This window comes from Protopterus annectens, chromosome 6.part1, assembly GCF_019279795.1.
Source record: "Protopterus annectens isolate FY-2018-M chromosome 6.part1, PAN1.0, whole genome shotgun sequence".
Classification (NCBI taxonomy): domain Eukaryota; kingdom Metazoa; phylum Chordata; order Ceratodontiformes; family Protopteridae; genus Protopterus; species Protopterus annectens.
Genome location: NC_056738.1, coordinates 187,367,579 through 187,395,257, shown reverse-complemented (window position 1 = coordinate 187,395,257; position 27,679 = coordinate 187,367,579). Strand labels below are relative to the sequence as shown.

General features: G+C 38.6%; 1 protein-coding gene across 1 annotated transcript in view; it reads left to right on the top strand.

The window, feature by feature from the left end:
* Window positions 1-26,444, top strand: part of LOC122805462 (protein LBH-like) — a 701,144-nt gene extending 674,700 nt beyond the window's left edge. The window contains exon 4 of the mRNA XM_044075638.1: window positions 25,306-26,444. Within this exon, the coding sequence (XP_043931573.1) occupies window positions 25,306-25,361 (56 nt within the window). The 3' untranslated portion in view covers window positions 25,362-26,444. The remainder of the gene's footprint in view (window positions 1-25,305) is intronic.
* The last annotated feature ends 1,235 nt before the right edge of the window (window positions 26,445-27,679 follow it).

Below are 27,679 nucleotides of genomic sequence, written 5' to 3'. Positions count from 1 at the left end.
CCAAGCAATCACAATCATGTTTAGTAAAATGTGATATGAGTTAGCTTAAGATCATAAACTAACTTACAAATATATAAATTTACTAAACATTTTTTTCTACAAAGGAAAGAAATTACTTAAAACAGATGTGTGAAAATGTTTCTAGGGACTATCTTTGTCCCAAATCTTAGCCTAATTCAAGAAACATTCCCTGTGTCAAGAATCTTCTTGAGGAAAGTAGGCAATTTAAATTAACAGGATCAAAGAAATCTGAATTTTTAACAAATGCACAAAGTACAAAGGCGACCTCATTTTTTTTTTATAAATGTTATTGGAAACCTGCATGTATTTGCCAATACATATTTCTATGAAAAAGCCTTGGTTCAAAATCAGTTTGTTTCTAAGCAAAGCATGACAGAACATGTCTGTTCTCCAAGCTTCCATAACAGAACATGGATGTTTTCTGAGATTCCATGACAGAACATGGCTCTTCTCTGTGGTTGTCTTCTGCCGTGGACTTATCTCATTTTTTTAACTAACATGTAAAGGAATGTAGCACTTGACCATACCTGCCTGTCTACTCACTCTGAAATTCCTGATTATGGGTAAAGTCCCTTACGATGTCTGGTCTATCCTGAGTGAACACCTTAACTATCTCTATCTTATGGACAAATCACTAACTATGTTATATTCTTTCTGGGTGAAGTGACAATTGTACTTTGAGTTCTGGCATATATCCATTCAAATTGTACATATATGAACCTCCAGGTGTGCAGATTCTCAAAGTAATTGAGTCTAAAGTAACTGAACTAGGCTGCATCAGCTTTCAGACTCTTCATTATAATTCTAGTTCTGGGTGGCAAGGAGACCCAGAGTTTATGAACACTTTCCAGTAAAAAGATAGTGGCCATAGTAAACAGAAGAGAGCAGATAAGATGGTTAATTAGTAGCTTATAGAAGAACATTTCAGGTGAGACAATGTCCAACAGATTACTAGAACATTCCAAAATTATGTTTATATTCATGTAGTGGACCATTCGCTTATTTATTCACAAAACTGATTAGCTGATTTATCCAGTTTTGGCTTGCAGGAAAGCTAGAGTGACTCCTGGAACTCTGTAAGGATAAGGCAGAAAAAAATAATCCTGGACAATACCCCAGGTCATAATGGTAAGTGTACAGACTTTCACTCAAGCATGGTACATACGCATATGGAAATTATGATGGAATGCAAATTCACCTATGGCATGTCTTTGGGATGTGAAAGGAATATGAAGCAGCCAATGAAAACCAACAAGGATATGAGAAGAACCTGCTGCCTCTGCACAGAAGGTACCCCATATGACAGCCAAACTAGAGAACCAGGCACTGAGATAATAACTCAAACCACTGTGTCACTCTGCCATCCTAGGTAGAATGTAACAGAGTATAAAATGACTGTGTCCTAGTATTAGGTATATATTTTTATTTTATTTAAGTTTTATTTCTGTGGAGTTCAGTGATCACAACACACCATTTGCAAGCAAAGGCTGAGTGAAGAAATTCATAAACAAATAAATAAAACAGAACTGATTCACAAATGTGGAGTAATAACAGAAATTACAATGGCCAGTAGACACTTGAAACAAAAATCAAATATTATTAACAGCGGTGTGGATTAATTTAAATAGTAAACAATGGGATGTAAAGCAGCAGATGTGTACAGAGGGTGGCAGTAGAAGTGATGTAGGTGAGAGAGGAATTAGGTGATGTGTCCAGTTGAAAAGCGCCTATAATCAGATTTTTAATGAAGGTATCTTATGAGTTGTGCTCTGAAAGTGGGGAAAGCAGAGATTTTTTTTAAGTTGAAGATGGGGTAGAGATTTCTAGAGTTTGGGTGCAAGAATGCAGAAGGAGTGATTGGTACAGTGCAGTTTGGTTTAGAGGGGTCAGGAGTGAGGGAATCAATTGGAATAAGTTGTGGAGACTATACGGGCATTTTATTATGAAATTTGGCAGCAAGAGGCAGGAAGGCACCTGGATGAAGTAGTTTGAAAAAAGAAGAGACTCTAGAAGTATCTCACTCTTGTAGGTGACTGGGAGTCACCTTCTTGGAGACAGTGGTGCACTAGTATTCCAAAGGGGGGGGGGGTTAGAAATGAATCAGATTTTCTTTTCAATGGACTCATGGATTGTAGAGTGGATGAAGTTTTTCTTTTGTTTGTTTGTTTGTTTGTTTGTTTGTTTGTTTGTTTGTTTGTTTGTTTTTGAGACTGTGACTACAATGAGAAGCCAGTATTTCAGCTGAGCTAGGAGGACTTGTTTTGTTTATTGCAGCTCTTGTTGGTCTAGAGAGAGAGAGGGATATTTTTTTCCAGGACCAAACTGAAAGACAGTTAATATTTTTTTGGGTGTTATCAGTGTGGTTATGGATGTTAAGTAACTGTCACAGCCACAAACCTGGGAATTTAAGGAATGTGATTGTTTTTATTAAGGTACTATTGAGCGCTGCAATGTGGAGATTTTTAGGAGTTTTTCTCAGCTTTTGTGGGGTTCCAGATATCATAACTTTTGTTTTGGACTGGTCTGGGAGTAGGTTATATTTTTTTAGCTAAGAATAGAGGGAGTGGAGGTCAGATAGAAGCTGGGTTTGAAAAGTTGAATGTGAAGGATTGCGTCAAAAAATAATCATGTGATCAGTACAGAGAGTGACAGAAAGGTTAGGGAGATTTGCAGGTAGTTTGTTAATAAAAACTAAAAACACCAGTGGGATGAGTATAGATACTTGATGCATTCCTTTGGTTAGGGATGCTGAAGGCGTTGGGGATGAGACAGAATGCTGAAGATAACTTCCAATTTCTTGTTGGGATGGAAGGAAGAGGAGGTGACCAAAAGATCAAAATCTTCGGTCAGGTTAATGAAGGATCTCATCTGTAAGTGTCCTGTTTTTGTGCTTTGGTCAGTCCAGAATCCATGCTGTTTAAGAGTGAGGAGATGGTACTGTTGGATGCAAATGAGCAATTGGTTGTAGATTAGCTTTTCAAGTATTTTCCCAAGTGCAGGGAGGATGAAGACAGGGTGTAAATCAGAGACATTCATTGACTGAGGCTGTTTGGGAATAGAGTTGATAAGAGCAGTTTTTCATATGTGTGGCATTATGTTTTGATTATAAGTGTGGGGAAGAAGTGTGATAGGGAAGTCTTTTCAGAGTGTGTTGAACTAGGGCAGTAGGTTGTCAGCAATGGGGGGTGCACCCAGGGGTATGCTGTGTGATTTGTAGTACAGAATACTGGCTAAAAGAATGATCAGCATATGACATGAGTGAGAGAGATACGGGGTAAACATCTGGTATGGAACAGGTCTATGGAAAGTCTATATATGCAGATGATATTGTAACATATGTATATGCAGATGGTATTGTAACAGACTGCCATGCTCCTTTATGCCATGTGTTTACCTATGGCACAGCCAAGGCTATCCTGTGGAGGTTGAATCTCTTTACTGATGGAGGTTAGTTTCTGTGGATGGATCATTAGTCAACAAAGGACAGATAGGAGGAGTTTAGCGTAACAGTACAGTACAGTGTTTATTTTTTAAAAAATTACAAATGATAAAGAGAAATTAATTATACTATATTCAAGAAAATTAAGTCATTATGTGATGAACAACAGGAATCGTAAGGAAGTTTCAATATAAAAAGAAAAAAAAAAAGCTTAAATTTATAGATGAATTATTTGTGGAAAGAATAGGCTCATAGGTCAGTACTAGGCTAGTTGCCCTTGTAGGCTATTTTAAGCCTATCCAATTTCTCTTTTAAAGGTGAGACTCAAACCCTGTAGCTTGTGTATGAGAGGTCAACACCTTAACCATTTTATACAAATCCCCAACCGCAGTGGGTAAATGAGTAGGCTTTGTTCCCTTAAAGGTCATTGAAGAACTCCGTCTGTGGTGTTCTTCAGTTCTAGGAAGTACACCTCTTAACATATTATATAGAGTCATATGAATAGCTACTTAGATGTTCTTTCCACACAGCACTGAGGACCACAGCGGCTGATAAAAGAATTATGAAAGGTACTTGCACAGTGAAAATGAATCCAAGTAAGAGAGAGGAAACAGACACGTTCAAAGTTTAACTTGAAATGAAAGCAACATGTTAATCAGCCAAGAGGTGCAGCCATGTTACAGGGTCAAAGGCAGTAAATATAGGTGTACTGCAGAGATCAAGTAGATGTCGGAGTGCACTTCTTTATCTGACCACAGAGTAAAAGACAGCAGCAGATGAGAAACTTTTATACAGGGATACGGACAGACAGACAAGGAAGGAAAGGTGACAAAAGAATGAAGGTAAACCCCTATGCTACAACTGTGTGTTGCTGAGGTAAAGGAAACAAACAATTTTTATTAATATTTTTTATTCTTTATCAGCTTAGCTATAAAGAGTGCAAACCATTAGTATTTACCAATGGCTGTGCGTATGAATCTCAGGCATACTGCCAGTGTGTTTGTAGGATATTACTTGTTTATGTATGTGAGAAATATTTCTCTATCAGGTGCAGACCTCCCTATGCCAATGATAGGGTACAATAGTTGTTGTTATTTCACCTCCTACACCTCCAAAAAAACTTTTCAAATTTGAAGTGCATTGTCTTTTTTGTCAACACAATGACTTACAGCAAGTTGAGCAGTAGCTGAAGAAAATTGTTGCAAATGAAAAAAAATAACCAAGTCCGCATAAAGATGAATATCAAAGTCGTAAGGTAATGACCTCATTGCGAAGGAGGCTGGCTGATATAGCTGAATTGCATTACTATTCTCATTGTTAAATGCTTCTGAAAGGAAACTCCTGGCTATAACTACATTTTGAGGACAGTCTCCTAAGCAACTTGAGAAAACAATCTATAATTGCAGTGATATCCTTTTTTCCACTCTGCTCTTTAAGGTTTACAGAACAGACAGTGTCAGACAGAAACATACCTCATGGAGTCATTTTACAGTATCTTCACCAAAGTTCAATTTATTATGTGTTATACTACCCTTGAAGCTCTTTGGCAGGTGTCCAGTAGCATTACCTAGAATTATTTCTGCTGAGAGAAAGCAAGTTAAAACTGTATATGATATTTCACTGCAGCTATTGCCCTTGCTAGGTCAAGAACATGATCAAGAAAGGATAAATGTGGCAGTGTACAAATCTATTGTTTTAGACCTAGCTGACTGATTGGCTTCTTCTCTTGTATTGTGTCAGCTAACATAACAAAAAGTAAATTCAGTTTTGATATGTCTTCTATAAAGTTATTGCATTTAAACTTGACTACACTTCTTATGATAGTGAATATTACAGAAATACAAAAATTAAAAAATATATATTTCATGATAGGAAGTATACTGTAGCTGCATGCATCTGACCACTATATGCAACGCTGAAATGCTGCTCAGAGGATTTTCCCCAGATCTGACTTAGAAATCAGCCACAGCCCAGACGCACACACACACACACACACACACACACACACACACACACACACACACACACACACACACACACACACACACACACACACACACACACCTTCCAGAATTAATATCATTTTCTTTTCTTCTGAGTCTTACTTTCATCAGCTATATTCAGATACCATGTAGTGTGTGTGACACATATTACAGTTTTGACTTGCTTTCTATTTCCTGAATGTTTGAAACAAAACCTTAAACAATTTTCCCCTGTCTTACTAGATAATGTTATTAGTTGTTTACTGGTGGCCCTGCAACATGCCGTTTTTTCCCCGCACTATATGTGCCTCTGGTTTGGTATATGCACAGTATAGTAGGTCAGAAAATGTGACTTTGCCTTCTTTTGAAGGTTCAACCCCTGCCACTCATTACTTCCAATCTTATAAGAATACAAGGTATTCTGACAGAAAAGGGACATTTGGTACACATGAACATTATCCGCAAAGCATCTCTCAACAGAGCCAAGTATTAGCCATCTACGTTACAGCCACTGAACCAGTTTCATGATTTTTGTCGTGCTACACATAGCTGAAAGACCCCACTGCCATTTCCACTAAAAATTGTGATGGCAGTTAATTATAAATTCCTTGAGAAAGTGATTTTTCACATCTTGAATGACATTTTTCCATCTTGTGTCCTTTCTTGTCTAGGCGATTATAACCCTTGTGAAGAAGACATCTGCTGTGCATCCTGGATTCATTAAGTGTCTATGTCATTTGACTGAATCCCAAATGGTCGAAATCTGAATGAACACTCATTTGATTGAAAACTCATTTAACTGAAAGTTCATTTGATACAAACGTGTAGAAGTCTATGGAAATTATGCAATGGTCCCAACTATTATCACAGAAGTTTTTAACAGAATATGTGCTTATTGCAATGGTCAGCGTCATGTTATACTGACAGATCTGTAGATGTTGTGTTTGCAGTGTGTATATATATATATATATATATATATATATATATATATATATTTATATATATATTTTATATATATATATATATATATATATATATATATGTATATATATACACATATATATATAAGTAAGGGGGGAGTGGGGAGCTCTTTTATGATATATGTATTGTGGAGAAAGTTTTCTATCAAGTGAAGGTTCAGTAATATAGATCTTAGGTCAAATGAGTTTGACCATTTGGGATTAAATCAGATGAGCATTCAATCAAGTAACAAAGACCCATGTAGATGTAGATATATATGATTGGCAATTATTTAAGAAAGGACAATCCCCAATGTTGGGAAACATGCCAAGATTGTGTAATCTTGAAATGGGAATAAACAAGTATGGAGTAGGTGGTGCAGGAGAGCTTGCTCCCCAGCAAAAAAAAAAAAAGTTATGTACGTTCCATAACGTTCCATCTGTGTTGTCAATTTTCATTCCTCCTGAACTGATGGGTTCAGATCCAATCCCTCAGATCCATGTCGGCCGTTGCAAAAGCTCATGGCAATCGGGAACTCTCGAGCTTCTCCCTTACCCATAATGTACCAACCCCCATTACCTCAGATAGAATTTGCAAGCTATAAAAGAAAGGTATACTCTTATACCTTTACATATACATGACATATAAAGAGAGAGAGACAGACAAGTAGGCAATGCCACATCTGTAGCTGGTAATGATTGCAACATATAATAAATCTGATAGATCCACTCGCTCTTCTAAAATAAACCTAGCAAGTGTTGGGGGCTGATGGGTGGGGAGTCGAGAAGGAATGAAAACTGACAACCCAGATGGAATGTTGCGGTAAGTACATAACTGCTTTATATGATGTTGTCAATTTTCATTCCATCCTAAACTGACGGGACAGAGTCCCCAGCTACTTTATATCCAGAGTCAGATCATGGAAAGATACTCCTAAACACCACTGAGGCCAATGATGCTCTACCTCAGAAGACCAAATCCAATTCCTAATATTTGATAAAGGCATGGGAAAAAGATCATGTTGCTCCTGCACAACTGTCATCTGTGGATGTGCTTGATTATAAAATTGAGGCAGCTGCCATGGATCTGGTTGAATGAGGCCGTATTTCTTTTGGTAATGAGATATCCAATATAGTATAAATAAAGGAGACACAGGCAGTAAGCAATCTGTCCACAAAAATTTTAGTCCTGATTTACCCAATTTCATATCTACATATGAAACAAATAGTCAGGGGTCCTGATGTCTTTTGTTCTATGTCAATAGAAATGCATATTGTCTACAAACATCCAATAATATTCACCCCTGTTTGTATCTTTTGGGAAGAATACTGGTAAACTGATGATTGATTAAGTTAGATTCTGATACTACTTTGGACAAAAAGATGCCTCAGTTCAGAACTTAACTGTATCTTTATGAAAAGTCAGATAAGGCGTTGTCTCAGATAAGGTGTAAGAAACAGAAATTCATTTGACAGAAGAAGGAAATTTAAAATCACAGTCGCAGTTTCAAAAGGAGAAAAACGATAACGGCTTGCAGTATCAGATTCCAATCCCGTGGAGGAGTAGGATCATTAAACGGAGGTCTTAACAAAAGGATGCCTTGTAAGGAAGCTTTATAAAGCTTGTGGGAAGCTAGTGAAGAATCATCAGTTTCACTATGAAAATTAGTAATTGCCGTCAATTAGACTTTAACTGTGGATGTAGTAGCTCCTTTGTTAAAAGGTAGAGTTTAAGAACTGGAGAATGCTAGGAATTAGGTAGAAGAGAGTTCAATATGATTGTGAAGAGCCCAGTGCTCAAATCCTTTTTTTTTGAATGGTTAAAGGAAAGATAGCAATATCTTCCAGACAGATGTAGAGAGTATAGGTTGTCTGTCTATTAATGGGATTGGGGAAACCTAGTTGGCAGCTTGAGGTTCTGAATATCTGGCTGGATCATTCTTGTTGGGTGAGTCAGTAGGTCTGGATTTTAGATCTAAAATCCAAGACTGGTGAATTAATTAAAGCCAGATGAAGGGAAACCAAATCTATGGAGGCAATTAAGGGACAATGAGGATTTTTTCTTCAAACTGGCACCTTTCTGTAGAATTTCTAGGAGGGGGGTTGGTGTAATGGTCAAGGTGTCTACTGTACAGACACAAGATACAGGGCTTGACTTTCACATGGGATAACTGGCTAGGCTTAAAATATCCACAAGGACAGTTACCCTAGTACTAATCTATGAATTTATTTATAGTTGGTGGCTGGCATAATGGTTAAAGTGTTTACCTCACATACATAAGGTACAAGGTTTGAATCTTACCTGTGAAGTAAAAATTATATAGACTTAAAAGAGCCACAAAATGATAGCCAGCCTAGAACAACAATTTCTGGAATCAGAGAAATTGAAGGCTATAGATAAATGTTGCCAATCGTGAAAAAGAGCATCTCTCAATGATTCACCCTGTGGAAGGAATACAGCAAAAATAGCTGCTGCATTGTTGTGTAGGGGAGAGTAGGAAACATTGCAATACGGCTGGACCCACTGAGAGAAAATCATTTCCGTCATGCTCTTGTTGGGGAATCAACCATGAGATAGAAGAATGCACTTGCTCAGTTTGTCCTCTATTCCAATGGATTTCCCAGGAATATGCGTTGATAAGAAAAGGCATTTATAGATATCATTCATGTTACCCCCTGAGTGCTTCTTGACAGAGGATTAAAAATCTGGTTCCTTTCTGTTTGTTGAAGAACGAGATAACTGACATGTTCATTTCAATCGCAATTGTTCCTAAAGGGATAGCATCCTAAAAGTTCTGCAATGCTAATAGCATTGCTCTCATCTCTAGAACATTGATATAGAAATTGGCCTTCCCAGGGGACCATATACCTTGGACTGTCTTTCCCAGGTAATGTCCCTCTACCCGGGTGTGAAACATCTGTAGTTAGAATGGCCTTGGGCTGAGGGGAGCGGCGTAGAAAAAGCCTTGTAGAACATGGTCTGACTGAATCCACCACTTGAGATCTATTTTACATACATTGGTGATTCGTATCGAATGGACATGAGATGATGAAGTATGACTATTGTGTGGCAAGCATCCACTGAAGAATTTTTGTATATAATCCTGGCCAATGGAATTAGTGTTATTGCTGCAGCCATTTATTCCAGAGCTTGAAGAACCAAGTGGCTGCAATCTTGGTATTGCAAACTCTCTCTCTCTCTCTCTCTCTCTATTATTTATTTATTTTTTATTTGTAGTTTATAGTTATACCAAGACTGAATTTGACAGTCATGAGGAGAAGGTAATCATTTGCACCACACCACACTCATCACATAGTCTCACTAAATCTACACCACCATAATCCACACATAGTAACACAAAAACATTCGCGGAAGCTCTCAATAATAATCTGTCTAAGCAACAGAGACCTCCAAAGCAGCAACATAAGCAACCTCCATCCCCCAACACAACCCAAATGACACATCGCCCACAGACTCAGTGTGCCACTCAACCACAGCCAATAAGGCAAAACAACATACCCAACACACTAGTCATTGGTGGGTCTATAGTCCAGCACACTGATGTCCTACTCACCAGGCTAAACAAGGAGAAGGTTACCGTCAGCTGCCTGTCGGGTGCCAGTATCCGCCACCTAACCCACGCTCTCAGGTCACTCCACAACAAGTACAAATATGACTCTGTCATTAACAAAAAAGCACACTGGTGTTGCCCAGATAAAATCACCAACCTTTATTAAAAATAGCACAAAAACTTCACTGACTAAGCGCTTTCACCCTGGTAAGGCATCTTCAGAGTCAGTCTACAAATTTCATCATAGTCTTTATAAACACCTTTCAATCATCAGTGTAATCAAATCTAATTGAATAACAATGAATCAGTCATCTCACAACCTTTTGTGAATTAACCCTGTGGTTGTTCATAAAAACTACTTCTTCTGTGGTATTCAGGAATCAATCGTTCCTTATATAGTACACAATAGTATGAGGAAATAAGATAGTGATACAAGTCCTACTATTTGATGTTCAAACATGAATTTGTTGATAAAAAGTAATAAAATTAATGAAAGTGTGAAAAAAATATAGAAATTAAAAATTGAAAATTAAAAAATAAAAAATAAGAAATGTAACATCCATACAATAACAATAAAATGGATCATGAAGAATAGTAATGATAAACATGAAACCACAAATAAATAAATAATAGATCATTGTTCAAATATATTAAATACACGCTGCCTTGTGTTTCAATATACAAGCTAGGGATAGGGTGTCGTTGATGCCAGGGGTGTTACTGGCATCTAGACGAATCTGCCAAAGGCATTCCCTAACCTCTAGAATAGTTTTATAATCTCCTCCAAAGTCTCTTATACAAAGCTTATCTATAACAAAAAATAAAAATGTATTAAAGTTAGGACAGTTATTCGTGTGGTTGTATAGTGAGTTAGTAAATTTCTTATTTTTAATGTCCCTATAGTGTTCTAATATTCTGTATCTCAACTTTCTAGTTGACATGCCTATATAAAATGCTGGACAAGAAAGACAGGTGGCCACATATATTACCATGTTAGTGTTGCAGTTGCAATAGGCCGAGCTCCTCAGCGTCCTCTTAAAGTTCCCCACAGAGACATAGGGCCCGTCGTTGATGTATTTGCATGCTTTGCAACTGCCGCACTTAGCCATCTTGGCAGGTCTTTGGCCAAAAGTTGTCGGTGTTCTCTCTAAGCACTCCTTAATATTTAAACCCTTACTGTTAATAAAAAGTGGAGTCTTACCTAGTGTATCATGTAAATCTGTAGGGACTGTGTCTTCCCATGTCCTTTGAATAATATTTTTGACTTCAATGGCTAGAGAGTTATGCTACAAAATCATTCCAGTAGGGATGCTTTTGTTACATTGTTTAGTGATTCTTGGTTTATTGGTGTCAACTGTCCTTTGTGTGTCATTCAAAATGGGGATAAACTCAGTAGCCCTTCTCCTGGTGATATCATGTTGAAGCATGGTGAGCATGTCCAATGGATAACCCCTTTGGACAAACAAATCCTTCAAACCCCCCATTTCATCAATAAATTTGCTGTCCTCACTGACAATACAGGACACCCTAATCAGCTGTCCTTTGGCCACGCTCTTCTTAACGTAATAGGGATGACAACTATCATAATGTAAAAATGAATTACTGTAAGTTTTCTTCCTATATAAATTAGATTCCATTCATCCATCATTAATGTATAGTCGTAAATTCAGGTAATCTATCGTTTTGCTGTCAACATTGTGTGTAAATTTCAAAAATGAAGTGGTGTTATTTAAATATTTTATAAAGTCCTCTACCTCATCCCGTGTACCTTTCCAAAGGAACAAGATGTCATCCAAGAATCTCAGGTAGATGATCAACCTGGATCTAAATTCAGATTCCAGCACAAATTGTTCCTCCCATTCACCTAAGATTAGATTGGCATATATGGACGCACATTGATATGAAAAGGCATTTATATGATATCATTCATGTTACCCCCTGAGTGCTTCTTGACAGAGGATTAAAAATCTGGTTCCTTTCTGTTTGCTGAAGAACGAGATAACTGACATGTTGTTCATTTCAATCGCAATTGTTCCTAAAGGGACAGCATCCTAAAAGGTCTGCAATGCTAATAGCATTGCTCTCATCTCTAGAACTCTGATATAGAAATTGGCCTCCCCGGGGGACCATATGCCTTGGACTGTCTTTCTTAGGTAATGTCCCTCTACCCGGGTGTGAAACATCTGGAGTTAGAATGGCCTTGGGCTGAAAAAGAAAGAAAGAGCCTTGTAGAACATGGTCTGACTGAATCTACCACTTGAGATCAATCTTACATACATTGGTGATTCGTATCGAATGGACATGAGACGATGAAGTATGACTATTGTTGGCAAGCATCCACTGAAGAATTTTTGTATATAATCCTGGCCAATGGAATTAGTGTTATTGCTGCAGCCATTTATTCCAGAGCTTGAAGAACCAAGTGGCTGCAATCTTGGTATTGCAAACTATCTCTCTCTCTCTCTCTCTGTCTCTCTCTCTCTCTCTCTCTCTCTCTCTCTCTCTATTATTTATTTATTTTTTATTTGTAGTTTATAGTTATACCAAGACTGAACTTGACAGTCATGAGGAGAAGGTAAACATTTGCACCACACCACACTCATCACATAGTCTCACTAAATCTACACCACCATAATCCACACATAGTAACACAAAAACATTTGCAGAAGCTCTCAATAATAATCTGTCTAAGCAACAAAGACCTCCAAAGCAGAAACACAAGCAACCTCCATCCCCCAACACAACCCAAATGACACATCGCCCACCAACTCAGTGTGCCACTCAACCACAGCCAATAAGGCAAAACAACGTACCCAAACACTAGTCATAGGTGGGTCTATATCCAAACACAGTCAAAAAAGCAACAATAATTCATGAAACACAAACCAACACTTGAATCATCCTTTGAAGGCGAAAGGCCGAGGTACCAGATCATAATAAACAAGAAGAAATACTGGTTCAAGTGTTGGTTTGTGTTTCATGAATAGGTGGGTCTATAGTCCAGCACACTGATGTCCCACTCACCAGGCTAAACAAGGAGAAGGTTACTGTCAGATGCCTGTCGGGTGCCAGGATCCGCCACATAACCCATGCACTCAGGTCACTCCACAACAAGTGCAAATATGACTCTGTCATTGTCCATGTTGGCGTGAATGACCTGAGACGTACCTGCCTGGACCACATGAAAAGAGACATTTAAGAGCTCTCCGATCTTGTAGCCCAGGTAGGTATGGCCCTAGCCCCGAGTAGCATTCTGCCATTGCCTAGAATGATACCGCAGTACAAGGACAAAATGATTGACTTCAACAATTGACTAAGCTTCTGGTGTCATTCTAAGGGGATCCAGTATCTGTCTGCTTGGGATGACATGGTCGACAAACGATGCTTTGCCACAGATGGCCTGCACCTGTCACCCCTGGGATTCTGGATACTGGCTAAAGCTCTTCCTGACCCTATAGTGACTTTTTTAGGCAAGGTTCAAATGACAAATTCACCACTGTAACAGGAACAGGCAAGCAAAAACTGAGGGTAATGCTACTCAATGCTAGAAGTCTAAATCTCAAAATGCACTCACTCAAGGCACTCCTTAAGATGGAGAACATCAATATCTGTGCAGTGACTGAGACCTGGTTCAAGGCTCCAGAGAGCACCCCTGCACTACCAGGCTATAACTTATACCACACTTTTCGGCCATGTAACCTGGACCAAAACACCAAAGGTGGGGTGTGTCCATATTCATTAAGGATATCCACTCCTCCAGGCTAGTTGCTCAGCATAATGCATCCAAGGTTATCCAAGTGCAACTAACTCTGGGCAAAACTGCAATCCAAATTGTAGCTTGCTACAGATCCCCCACCATGCCCCAGGATTTCCACTCCTCTTTTCTTGATGTACTGGAAAATATTAGGGTTTAACCAAACACCCTAATAATGGGCGACTTCAACTACCCCACCATTAACTGGGAAAACTACTCATGTACCAATTCCTTAGCTCAACAGTTTCTGGAATCCATGAACTCCAATGCCCTGGATCAACTTATCCACACCCCCACCAGGGGCAACAATATCCTAGACCTAGTTATTACCAGCATGAGTGACCGGTGTTCCACACCTGAAGTCAACTCCTTGTTGGTCCGATCCGACCATAAGCTAAACACCCTTGATATCCACATCCTGCCCCCACCCCCCATTAAGGAAACCATGGTAAAAAATTTCTCCAAAGACAACTTCATGCTTCTTAAGACAGAAGTGGTGAACTTCATGACACCCATGCAGATGGACAATACAGTTACAACTGCTGAATCCTACACAAATGCACTCTATAAGCACTTACACGAGTGCATGGATCATGCTATCGCAAACAGAACCAAGACGCTATCTTCCAAAAAAAGGAAGCCAATATGGTGGTCCCCTGCCATAAACAAACTGTACAACAGAAGGAAGAAACTGTTGCAAAAGAGAGTAAAATCCCATGAGTGGAGGAGCTCCTTGGTCAGCCTCAGTAAGAAGCTGAGATCCCTTATAAGATCCACCAAAACTAGCTATGAAAACAAAATCGCCACTAATTCTAAGGACAACCACAAAGCATTCTATAGCTATGTCAAGAATCTTGATGGCAACACCCAGATATGCTCTGAGTTACAGCACAACGGCATGAAAATTACAGAACCAACTGATATTGCCAACATCCTGGCAGATAGGTTCAGTACTAACTTTACCCCCCCCCCCACCCCCTAAAGGGCCCATATCTATACAGGAAGAATGCAGAGTCCCTGTAATCACAACTACACAGGTAAAAGCTGCACTCTCTAAAGCCAAAAACACAGCATCCATGGGACCGGACAACATCCCAGGCTGCGTTTTACATGAACTTCAGAACGAAATGGCTCCCCACTTAAGCACCATGTTCAATAATAGCCTTGTATCAGGCTTTGTGCCCAATGAATGGTGCACAGCAACAGTTATCCCACTCCACATAGGGGGAGCCACCACTGATCCTGGGAACTATCGACCTATTAGCCTGACAAGCCTGGTCTGCAAGGTCGTGGAACATATCATCATGGAACTCATAAACAAAGACATTGGTAACCTCCAAACTTTGGATCCCACCCATTTCGGGTTTGTGAAAGGCAGATCATGCATCCAGAAGCTGATTGACTTCTTTGAGGAAGTCACTAAAGCCGTAAATGAGGGTAAGGTGGTTCACACAACCTATCTTGACCTCTCCAAGGCTTTCGACACCATCCCCCATTCTGGAATTATAGCTAAACTCACTAAACTAGGTATAAAGCCCTATGTCACAAGATGCGTTGCCAACTGGCTCACTGACAGAACCCACACTGTAAAAGTTGCAGACTCCAAATCTGACCTCAAAGCAGTGACAAGTGGAGTACCACAGTGTTCCATCCTGGGACCTCTCCTGTTTGGTATCTACTTCTCTGAAGTACAGGCTAACACAGAAGGCCTCTGGCTAATGAAGTTCGCAGATGAGTGCAAACTAGGAGCCATAGTCAAGTCCCCAAATGATGTGGACGTCCTACAGAAGGGCCACGCTGGGACAGATGCCTGGTGTCAGAGCCATGGCCTCAAGCTCAATGCCAAAAAGTGCAGTGTGTCATCCCCTTTGGTAAAAACTCTGCACCCATGAACTACCACATAGGTAGCAATCTATTTAACACCGAATGTGTGATAAGAGACCTTGGGACCGAGGCGGATAGTAGTCTCTCCTTTGATAGTCACATCGCCACAGTAGTCAGGAAGTCCTTATATGTGGCACACCTCATCATAAAAGGGTTCTCATCCAGGAAAAAAGAGGTCATTGTTCTCCTCTACTTGACACTCATTAGACCCATTATAGAGTATGATGCCCCTTTTGGAATGTACCTCACAAGATATCTGCAGCAGCTGGAAAGGCCACAGAAGTACCTCACAAAGAGGATTACTGGCCTCAAACAAATGCCCTACACTGACTGACTCAAAAAACTCTGGCTTTACTCCATAGCATATCACCTACTCCAAGGTGATCTCTGCCTAACATATAAAGCTATGTCAAATCCAGAGCTGTTGGACACGCTACACCTAAAGAAATCCCAGTCTCTCTGAGCTACACGCTCTAGGGGCCTAAACCTTGTCACCACAATAAACAGGACATGCTGGAGGGCTAGATTCCTGTCCCAGAGACTTCCCAAACTCTGGAACAGGCTACCCATCTATGTCAAGCAAAGTTCTTCATTAGCACTCTTCAAGAAAAATCTTGATGAGTGGATGGGAAATAGGAAATACACCCCTGGGATCACTTCTGTGTCTCTGCTCGACAGTGGCACAGGAAAATAACTTTCTTGGGTGGCGTAAGCCAGAGAACCTTGTTGGCTAGGCTTAAGTAGGCCCTTGGACCGATAGCCTAGTACCTACCTATGAACCTATAAAAAAGCATATGTCTAAATAAGCTTTCATCTTGACATCATAAGCTGATGCCTGATTGGGACTGAAGTGAGCCAGTCATCTAGATATGGAAAAAACTTAGAATCACTGTAGTCTCAGGTGAGTTGCTACTACTGCCATTCACTTGGCAAACTTCATGAGGACTGTGGTAAGATCAAAGGGAAGTATTCTAAACTGGTAATGACCGGCCTTCAGGAACACCTGTTCATTTTTGGGTAATATGTACTATGAAGGTCTATTAAGCACATCCAGTTGTCCCTTTTTTTCTGAATGGGAAGAAGGAAAGGAAAAAGGTGTCTGTTGTAAACTCTAGTCAAGTTTCTGATGCAGGGAAAAAAATTACCCCAAATGTTTGCAGGGGAAACCTTAGATGCTATAGCTGTTAGACATTTCCACTGCTTTAGCAGGTAAAATGGCAAATGGAACTGGGAGTGTTTAAAAATGGACTATGTTCATTCATAGTGAACTGCAAATGCCATTCGGTGGTAAATAAACGCAGCTAATAACAGAATGTATAATGAGCTGTATGCCCTTCCAAAGGCCATGCTCACATACATTGAATACCATAAGGTCATTATGAGAAGAGAAATCATGCACAATATGCTATGCCAGTCCATAGCACTGGCTGGGGGTTATTAAGGTAAAAAATAAGGGTGTGACATGTATAGTTAAGTGCTGTATGTGGCCTGTAATACTACATTCAGTAGATTGTTCCTATTATGGACATATCTCTTGTCTTTTTTGAAAAATCATTTCCACGGCTGTGTGTGTGATATGAGATAGGAGAAGGGAGCAGCTACTCTGATAACATCTGTTGGAAAATCAGTGTCAGAACTCATGTTATTTGTGTGTCATTGTGCACTCGTGTTGTAGGTTATATATGTAACTTAACACACAGTCTTATGTCTTGGGAACACCATATTGGTGTAGCCATAACAGTGACATGCAAAACTACTGAGAAGTTTTGTACATTTGTTTTTGTTGATGTGCTTAGATGTCACCTCAGCATTATCAGACTATCACTTCATTATTTATTTATTAATGTGTATTTGTAGCTGTGAGCCATGTCTATCAGGATGGGATAAAAAATGCCAGCCTGGGGCAGAGTAATGACATGTTTTGCACTGGCTATCATACCTCCCAACCTCTTAGTTCAAGAAATCTGGGCAAGCCAGAAATAATTTTGCATTATTATGTAATTTCTGAAATATGTAAAGTATGAAACTCAAATGTCTGTCATTATTTGGTATTATTTAGTGACTCAATCCTCAATGATTTGCCAGACAAACTGCAAATGTAATGATAAAGAGACCAAAAAATATGAGGTACAAATCTGGACATTGTACCAAAACCTGTACAGTGAGAGGTATGCTGGGAATCTCCAGATTTAGTAGGTGTATGTGCGACTATCAGACCATCAGAGAGTCTCAAGTCCAAAGAAATCTATTCCGTTCAACTGTTTCCTTCTATTAAGGCACCATATCTGAGGGCAGGTAACCTCTCAGATCCAAGGATGTCTCCGATCTGAAGAAGACTTAACTTCATTCAACCGTTTTTGGATCCTAAGGCACCAGATCTGAGGATAACCAAGTTGCCTGCTGGTCCTTTGTTGTATATCAAAAGACCTAGCATCAAGAGGACATTAAAGTTAACCTACTATTTCTCAAATTCAATCTTGGAGAAAAAGGGGAGGTATCCAAGCAAATCAGATCCAAGAGGGGAGTAGTAGGATACAAAGAACATTTTGTCTATTGGCTTTTAGTACTAAGATGTAGCCAAAGCCATAAAACAAGGCAGCTCTCCTGAAATCACAATTCTTAATTTGTCAGAGCTAATTAACAGGAAAAATCAAGCTTACAATTTGGAAAGTTGGTAAATCAACATGTTTTGCATTAGCACAAAGTATGTGACGGACATGAAAACAGCAGCTGAATGTCCATTCCCATCTCTGAACTTCACTCTCCAAAGATATACCATCATTTTAAGAGAAAAATACATTTTATTAGAAAATATTAAGAAAATAAATTGACCAAAGTTCAAGGTTAATATGTGGAGAGAAATGTCTGTGGTATACATTCCAGAAAGAATCATTCAAGAACAGTGGGAATGTACATTTTTCCTTACAATCCCTTTAGAGAGGGAGAAATATTGCAAATAAGAAGTGACAGTCCTGGAAGCATAGGCCATCAGAGGCTCCTCAACATAAAACAAGATTTTAGAGACAAAAAATCAGTTAATTAAAGAAAATCTACTTCACATAGCCAGATGGGCTAACAAAGAGTGTTTTTAAGCAGAGAATGGAAATAGGAAAAAGAGGGACACTAACAAGAGTATTTAAGAACTGTCCTCGATGTAGTATTTAATAGAGTACCGAAATTATAAACTACAGGCAAGGGAGACATTTCTTAAAAAATGTGTATATATTTTAAAGATTTTAGAAGCAAAAAATCAGATAATCAAAGAAAGTATTACTTAGCTGCTTGAGAGTAGCTGACAACCATGACTCACTTTTCAAGCGGCAAACGAGATCTGGGATAATGGGGGGGGTTTGTGAATTATGGGTAAGGAAGAAACTCGAGAGTTCCTGATTGCCATGAACTTTTTCAACAGCCAAGATGGATGTGATCCCATCAGTCAAGAATGGAATGAAAATTGACAACATCCGATACACTGTTTTCTTATTTGCATATTCTGAGGATTAGCCTCTGAGCATGTGCAGAAGCATGTCAACGTTTATTTGTCGATGTAAGTGTGTTGACCTTAACAGCCAACAAACAACTTCAGCATTACTTCTGTATACCTCCATTTAACACACTTAGCTCTTTATAGTGGTCTGACTTCTTCTTGGGTTGGCTTTGCTATCTAATCAATTGACCAATTAATAATAGCATGAGAAAAGACAAGGCATAAGTAACACCATCACACTCAGATTGTTAATCTTGGATGTCTTGCAGTTGAGATATATATATCACTGTTTTCACTTGTTAATTACATTTTCATATTTTCATACCAGGATAGCTAAATGTTACCAAGTGACATGGTTTGCAATGTCACGGTGGTGTACAGAAAGCTACATTTTCACTGTCCATGTACGATGCACTGTACTGGAGATATTGCTAGTTGTTTGAGTTAATTATGAAGATGTGCAATATTTCAATGTGAACATTAATATTTCCAAAACCAAGTGACTTACAAACTGTTGCATAGCACCATGTGAAAGCTTGAATTACAAACTCTTGCATGCCATCGTATGACATCTTAGACGATACTGATGGAAACTGTCATTGTTATTTTCTCTGTAAGTTGAATATCTTGGCATATATTTAGCTATGTATACTTCTAACTATAAAAATAAACATTAGTTTTCTCATTTCTGAATTTAGCTTAATAAACAAGCACTCAGAAATGAAGGTATTGGTCTTATAGGAAAGTTCATGTCTGTAAGGTCAGGACTGCACTGGCACTATATGTTTAGGTGGTACACTTTCCAGGATATGAAAAGTTTGTGAAACTATAGAGAAAATTATAATTCTGGGTTTGTGTGCACTATAATGTATTACAATGCTGTTATAAAGATTGCGACTACACTGACTATTATCACCATAACAAGGTTTTTTTATTCATAATATTGTTGTTTGCACCTTTTTAATAACCTTTACAGTTCAGAAGATATTTATATTTATTTAGTTTATATTTTTTTAACTCATTTTTTTTCAAAAAATGCTTTGGAATATAAGGATGTTTGTAAGCTGTTTGAGATGTAACATTCCAGAGTTCATGAGTTAATCAAGTCAGTAGAGGTCAGACACTACCCCACTCAGCTTCTTTAAGCTTCCTCTGTCCTGGGCTTTGGGTACAGATCTGCTTCTGTGTGGCTCTTTAGTTTCCTGTACTGAACACAAAACCTGGAGCTTCCATCCCCTTTTTGGTGGGGGGAGCAATACAACTACTGATGAGGTCTACAGACTTCTGGATTCCTGAATTACCCCTTGATTAAATACTTCCGGCCATGCCTCCTACTTGGTTTTCTTGACTTGCTCAAGCACCCTTAAGGAGTATGTTTAATTGGCTGTTGAGTTACTGCATCCACAAGATGTTCCAAGTGGATATACTATGGACTGGCAGTGAACATGTCCTCATACTCTCTTAGCACTGCTTGAATTTTCTAAACTTGTGTAGTACAAAGCTGCTGTGTCAGTATTCCATCAGCAACTGGCTATCAGTTTGAGCTTCACTGAGGAGAGCTACCACTACAGCTCCCTCTGATTCTCTAGTTCTTCCTGTAACTCACTGCATATATTAAATATTAGTGTATTGCTAACATAGACTGCGGTGGTGGTGCTGCGGTAGTGTTATCGCCTCACAGTAAGACGTTTTCCTGTTTTGATTCTCAGCTAGAGCGTCTTCTGTGTGGAGACATGCGTGAATGGGCGTACTTTCGTTGAAGGTTGTGTGTCAGGGTTGGCAACTCGGCACGTAAAAATCTACTGCCAATCATTAGCGGACTGGAGTTCTGCTGTGGCGACCCCTAACCAGGAAAATCCAAAAGACACAAGAAGTGTATTGCTAACATAGTGGGACTTCACCATACTGATAGGGTAGAGTTTTTGTTTTTGCTCCTGCCTGGCAACCTCAATACATAATTAACATCACTTCTCTTTCTCAAACCCCTAAAAGAAGTTTATTCTGTCAGACACAAGTAAACATTATTGCCTATCTATAATTACATACCGTAGGCCTGTCACTGTCCAATCATACCAGCCTTTTAGACGATGTTGTGCTAAATGCTCTTGGACCAACCCAATGAGCTCTTTGAGCTTAGTCCTGCAGTTCATTACATATGCCTATCAGATTTTCATTGGGGATCACATTCAGTCTTCCGGTCATCAACAGTTATGTCTAAGGACCTCCTTATCATGTGGCCATAATGTAAAATAAATGGTGAAAATCCAGGGGATTCTCAGGGTACTTCTCTAAATGCAAGGAGGAGCTGGGACAAGTACTTGTCCAACTTCCACTAAACCAATCTGTGAATGTCTCAGAATGGTCTTATGGCTGTCCTCTTAAATGGTTCTCAGTAATGGGCAATGCTGCAAAGCAGTCTTACATTTATTTCCCACCTTGCTAACCTTTTGATACTGTTGTCATATCTTGCAGTTCTCTCACACATCTTTGCAATGTCTGGTCAATAACAATTTTGCATAAGCCTCCTTTTTGTATGCTTTATGTCCAAATGGCCTGAAAAAAAATCACAGGCTATGTCTAGAAATGCCTGATGTTAGGTCCATGGGAGCACTAAGTGTTGTGTTCTTACTTCTAGACCTCCTTCAGGAGTTTGTTCTCTATAGAGAATCCCCTTTATTGAATATACAAACTTCCCTTACCCTTGAGAATCGTAAGACTCCTTGGCTACCTCTATCAAGTTCTGTAAAAAGGGAAATGACAGCTGTACCATTCTCAGCTCTCTGTTTTTGATAATCCAAAGAATGTCAAGCATTTTTGACAACTATGTATCAGATTCAGGCTTGTTGATACTAACCACCACTTCTCCTGAAGTAACCCCTTCTACTGGAAGTCCTCTATCTTTTTAACAGTTGAGACTCAAATTCAGGATTTCTGCTGTTACCTGTCTTCGTCTTTGAAGTAGCCACATCATCAGTTTCTGTTGGAAATGTAAACATTGGGTGGGTCCCCTCCCTTTTACTATCCATGTGTGTTTTTCTTCATGCCTGACTGTACCACAGTCATTATTGATTAAAACATCTGCTGGGATATTGTGTTGGGATATCATCAAAAACTGCCGCCAGCTTATTTCCTTGATCCATTTATAATTCAAGTGAGCTGTGGTCAGTGGAATCTGAAAATTTGCCACTATTACTACCCTAACCAGAGTGGACTCCCAGACAGTGTTTATCTCTAACAAATGCAGACTTAATAATAGTTATGTCTTATGTAGTACCTCTTAACAATGGTTTCTTTACTCTCTACCAGGATAAGATGCAGAGCATTGTAATAATCTGGAGTAGATGTAGTGGCAATCTAGCCCATCACTACAATGTTTCTACCAGTGTTAGATCCCTTATGTGTTTTTATTGCTATGGCTGTTTACCCACTTGGCTACACTGGAAGCATTTTAACACAAGACCTTGGTGTGTGCCAGAACTAGTGGCTTCCCCTTTGCCTGTGAAACCTGATGTGATGGTTTAGACTGACCCATGCATTTCCTTATACCCATGTGTAATGCTGGCACACCCTTGTTGTATAGTTGCACCCTGCTTGCTAAACAGAGATTAACATATTTGCCCATTTCCTCAGCAGTGTCACTTTTCCATTATGGTAACCAGATTCTTATGTCATCTGGCAAAGTATTTCATAATAGCTTCCTAAGCATAAGGTTTCCCAACATTCCAAAAGTTGTAATCTGGTATCCACTTGTGCACCTATTAAAGTAAGTACTTATTTATGCAATGAAATCACTGACACTGTCTTGTGGTTTTCTCAAATGTTCTCTAATTTTTTTAAGCTTCAGGTATAACCTTAGAACATTCAAAAAGAAGACACTTTCACGTAGCCCAAATAATCAGAGGCAGATATTTTTGATGCCTTACATGTAAATGAAAGTGGTACAAATCTTACTCATTGACCTAGTCAATGTAATGCTGATGAATCCCATTCTCAAATGCCTGAATAAATCAGTCATCCCTCTCCAAGTAAGGAAACAGTCTAGTACTGAACTTGGCACTCAGGGGCTCAGTTTGCATAACTGCAAATCATGTGCCTTTTGAAAAGGGGTAGCACTTTATTGTATGCTGTCACTTCTTTTCTATTTCTTCTCGTTCCTTCACCCTCCATGTTGCTTTGACCTATCTCTCTCTCTCTCTCTCTTTCTCCATCTGCCTCTCTGCTCTTGCCCCCTTTCTCTGTACTCTCTCTTCACATCTGCTTCACTCTCTAAGATGTTTTGGGCCATATTTCCAGTTTTTTTCACTTTAAGTCACATTCTTAGGTTATCTGAGGATGGAACAAATTGTTATGCTATGTGTTCAGGACTCACATCTACTACCAGGCTATCTCCTTATCTGCACCCAAGTGATTATCATCTCATCCTTGGTCATGCCAGCAGGATGAATTTCTTTCTGGTTTGCATTACGTACACAGATATGATACTGAACATTGTTTGTATTCTGTAAAGTTAATTTTTTGCCGAACTAGACTGCCTAAAACATAAAATAAATGTTATGTAAGATATTTTGATGTATATTTACATTGTAGCTACAAGGATGCACACACTTCTTTCTTACCAAAATTGCTTTGCAGTCTATACAGGATCAGTTTACAATATACAATGCTGCAAATCAATTATATGTGATGAAAGGACATGTTATAAATCTTCACCTAATGCTGCCCATTTGTATTGGACAACAAGGGCTATTGTCTTATGATCTGCATCCTTAGTGCTAAACACAGTATAATGCATGACTGGCCTTAAGACTCTATGGCAAATGCTCACTGCTCCCTCAGGTAAAAGACAACAATGCTACACCAAATAAGATTTACACTGACTAGCTACAGAACAGTATGTTATAATCACTGGCTTCCTGTCTCCTAGCACCTTTCAACACCTTGCTTGCCACCTGCTGCCTTCTAGTGCTATCTTGTCAACAGCAACTGAATTGCACCCACATTTTTATACATACACACATACACACCATACACACACATCTTCTATACCTAAATTGTACGAAGAGCTGCAGAATACATGTTAAAACTGAAACACTTTATGATTTTCCCACCAAAACTGAACCTGCCTTTCACTGATAGAAGTGGTAACAATTTATTTTTTCAATTAATTCATAAAATAATGCAGTTTCCCATTTCCATACATTAGACATTTCATTCTAGGCCAATTCATTTGGAGCCAATTAATTTTTATCATGCATGTTATCTTGGTGGGCACCAACATAGTTCAGTAGTTAACATTGTTTCATTATAGAGCTTAGTTCTCCAGTTTAGTTTTTGGCTTTTATGTTTTTGTCTGAAGCCTATACATTCTCCTTATGTACAAGTGTTTTACCAGATGCTCTAGTTTTCACTCACATCCCAAATACTTGTCACAGCAAATTGACCATAGGTATGTGTGCCATTAGTAATTATGTCTGTACCTCTTGTAATGAGTGGGTGCACTATCCAGGATTAGCTTCTCTGCCTTGTGCCTATGTGGTGCTGGGGTAGTCTCCATATCCCAGCTACCATGAACTGGATTAAGCAGGCTGAGAATTAATGAATGAATGTTAACCTGGTAATACATAACATCTATATGTTGTTTATATTTTTGAGGAAAACAAATTCTTTTAGCAAATAAAAGTCAATTTACCCTTGTGGAATGTCACTCATAGCAAAAATATACTTGATAACAGCTCAAATCAAACTAAGTAATTAGCATTTTTAAAAAGCTGCAACAAGTCTAACTTTAAAATAGCTGCCTCAAATTTCCTTGTGGCATGAATACAAACTTATAAGGTATTTGTCATATGTGTAAAGTATTTCTGGTAACATCTACAATCACTTTACTAGTTACTAATATAACATCAGAACTGCAAAACTGTTAGGTTCTTCTAGGAAGAATATGACACACTCAATGAAACATGGAAAACAAATACTTTATAAAAGAAATACTCAGCTTGTCTCAAGTATTTTCTGTTTCTATCAGGTGGCAAGGCTTGTACAGCTTGCATATGAGTCTGCTGTTCATTTTTGTATCTTCAATGTTCAGTATAAACTGTGTATAGTTAGGCTATGAAATAACTTATTTTGAAGGACTTCAGATAAAAAAAATTAAAAGTCACAAACATATCTGCATGCATTTTGACTTGTTCTTGTTTCTTATTTTAGCTCAAGCTGAAGAGAATGCATCACACAGAGGAACTGTCACATCGGCAGACAACTGAGACACAGCTGCTTTGACTACCTGGCCTTTCTTTCTGGACTTCATGCAGCTTGAAGACCACTAGCTCTCCTTTTCATTTCACCTGCATATTATTTTCTGGACAGTTTGGAAAATCCTGAGATCTGAAATCAGCTTATTAAGATTTCCACTATTTTGAAAGCTAATTTTTGGAAAAGACTTATTGCTTTTGACTGTATTATTCTTCAAACTGCTGGACATTTGGGAATGTTACCAGTGGCATGGGACTGTGTGTGTGTGTGTGTGTGTGTGTGTGTGTGTGTGTGTGTGTGTGTGTGTGTGTGTGATTGTTTGAAAAGTTGCATCTCTTCCAGGATGGAAATATTTTGTTCTCCATTCCAGCCTTGAATAGTGCTTTTAAGTCAAGATTTACATTCCATTAGGCAATGTTATATTTTGCCCAGAGCTCTTACTAGGACTGAGATTCACATTTGTAAGTAATGTTATCCCAAGGTTAGCGGTTGAGTTTCTGCTATGTTTGAGCTACTGAACAATAAAATCAGGTCAATAGGTGTTATTGTTAATGACTATACGGTACTTGTCTTTCTGCAGACTTTGACAAATTCAACATTCAGAACACGCGTGCTCTAGCTGTTGTTAGTTTTTGGTATTTACACAGCAGTAAAATTATAGCAATAATTGTAAATGCAAGCAGGGATGACTATAAAATGTATCTGTCTGTTTTCTTTGCTTTGTACTACTGTTTATACATGGATAATACATAATAATCCCCGTAATGTTTAAAAAAATCTTGTTCTAAATTCAGACTGATATAAATGATTATGAAAACAACAGTCACAGCTGTATTAACCAGACTGAGTACAACTGATATCTGAGTAGATTTTATATAATCTTCTTATGGTATAATTGAAATCAAGGCAAGAAGTTGGGATCTTTGATTTTATTTTTTTAAAAGGACTATGTGAAACAGTGTGACATTTGGAAAACTATTACAGGATGGCAAACAACTCGGTTTGTGTTTCTGATTAATCTTTTGTCCATCCTAATTATTTCTGATACTGCCCTTCATTTGTATTGTTAATAAATTATTTGCATAGAGACAGGATCTATGTCCATCAAGCCTTGGCCTTTTCAGAAACTAATCTAATGTCAACTATTGATGCATAGAATTTTACAATGGCTATCAGTCCATAAAGAATTTCAGAAATAGAATTCTGCTAAAAAGACGCTTCAGTAAAAGTGTCTTCTTCAAAGTGGCATATGTTGTTCCCTTAACCCTACTTATTGGCTCCTACTATAATGTAGTGTCACCTTTGAAAAAGTACTCTACAGTCAGTGATACTCACTGCAAAACTGTAATGTTTTATTAAGTTTATATGTGTGAATTAAGCGTTTCTCTAACAAATGAATGAAAGACAATCATTTCTAAATACATAATTATGATTTTGAGAGACTAGAACTTCTGGACAGAAGCAGTGGTATGTGGTGAAGATCCTGTTTTCAGGCTAGAACAAGAAGCCATTATGATATGGCTGCGATACAATGAATGTGCTGGTGACCATTATTCAGTCATTTATGTTACTTAGGTTGGCTGCTGGTAGGAGTGAGACTACAGGAAGGAACATTTCATGCATAGTTGTACATGTTTGGAGTAAGGAACAATATATTCTACTACACGCTGAAGCCTAGTGGAACACAAGTGATACAACAACACACAATGTATTAAACTGCTAATGTGCAAATTTTCTTAGCTTGTAATACACAACATATGCATATGCATAAATGTACACCAGCAAACTTCTACTGGAGCAAGGTATGGAAGAAATCATTAAAGAATTCACAGGGTAGCATTTGTATAACCATAGGCTCTGCATTATACCCACCAAGGCATCTACACTAAAGCTACTGACAAATGGCAAGGAAGTACCCACTGAAAGGGAAAGTGGGACAGATGGGAGCCCCTGGAATGGGTTTAGTGGGGCAGACTAGTGGCAAAAGGTATCCACTGGGGAAGACAAAATATAAAAATGGTATAATATAAGGTGGACTGCGTGCAGATGTTATGCTTTTCAAACATTTACAAAACTAGTCATGAGTCAGTCTTATCAAAAATATACACATTCATGAAAAAAGCAGAAAATTACTGAACTCAAATTATTTATAAAGAGAATCGGCAACAGTGATGTACTTACTCTTGGTTGCATACACCTCGGTTGTATTATACTGCTCATCTGAGTTTATACTGCATGTAAGTCATCAGCTGTTGATCAGGAAGACAGAGAACAGTGGTCTTCTCTTTCAGGAAAAGGTGGGGCCATCTGACTATATTCTATCATCTAA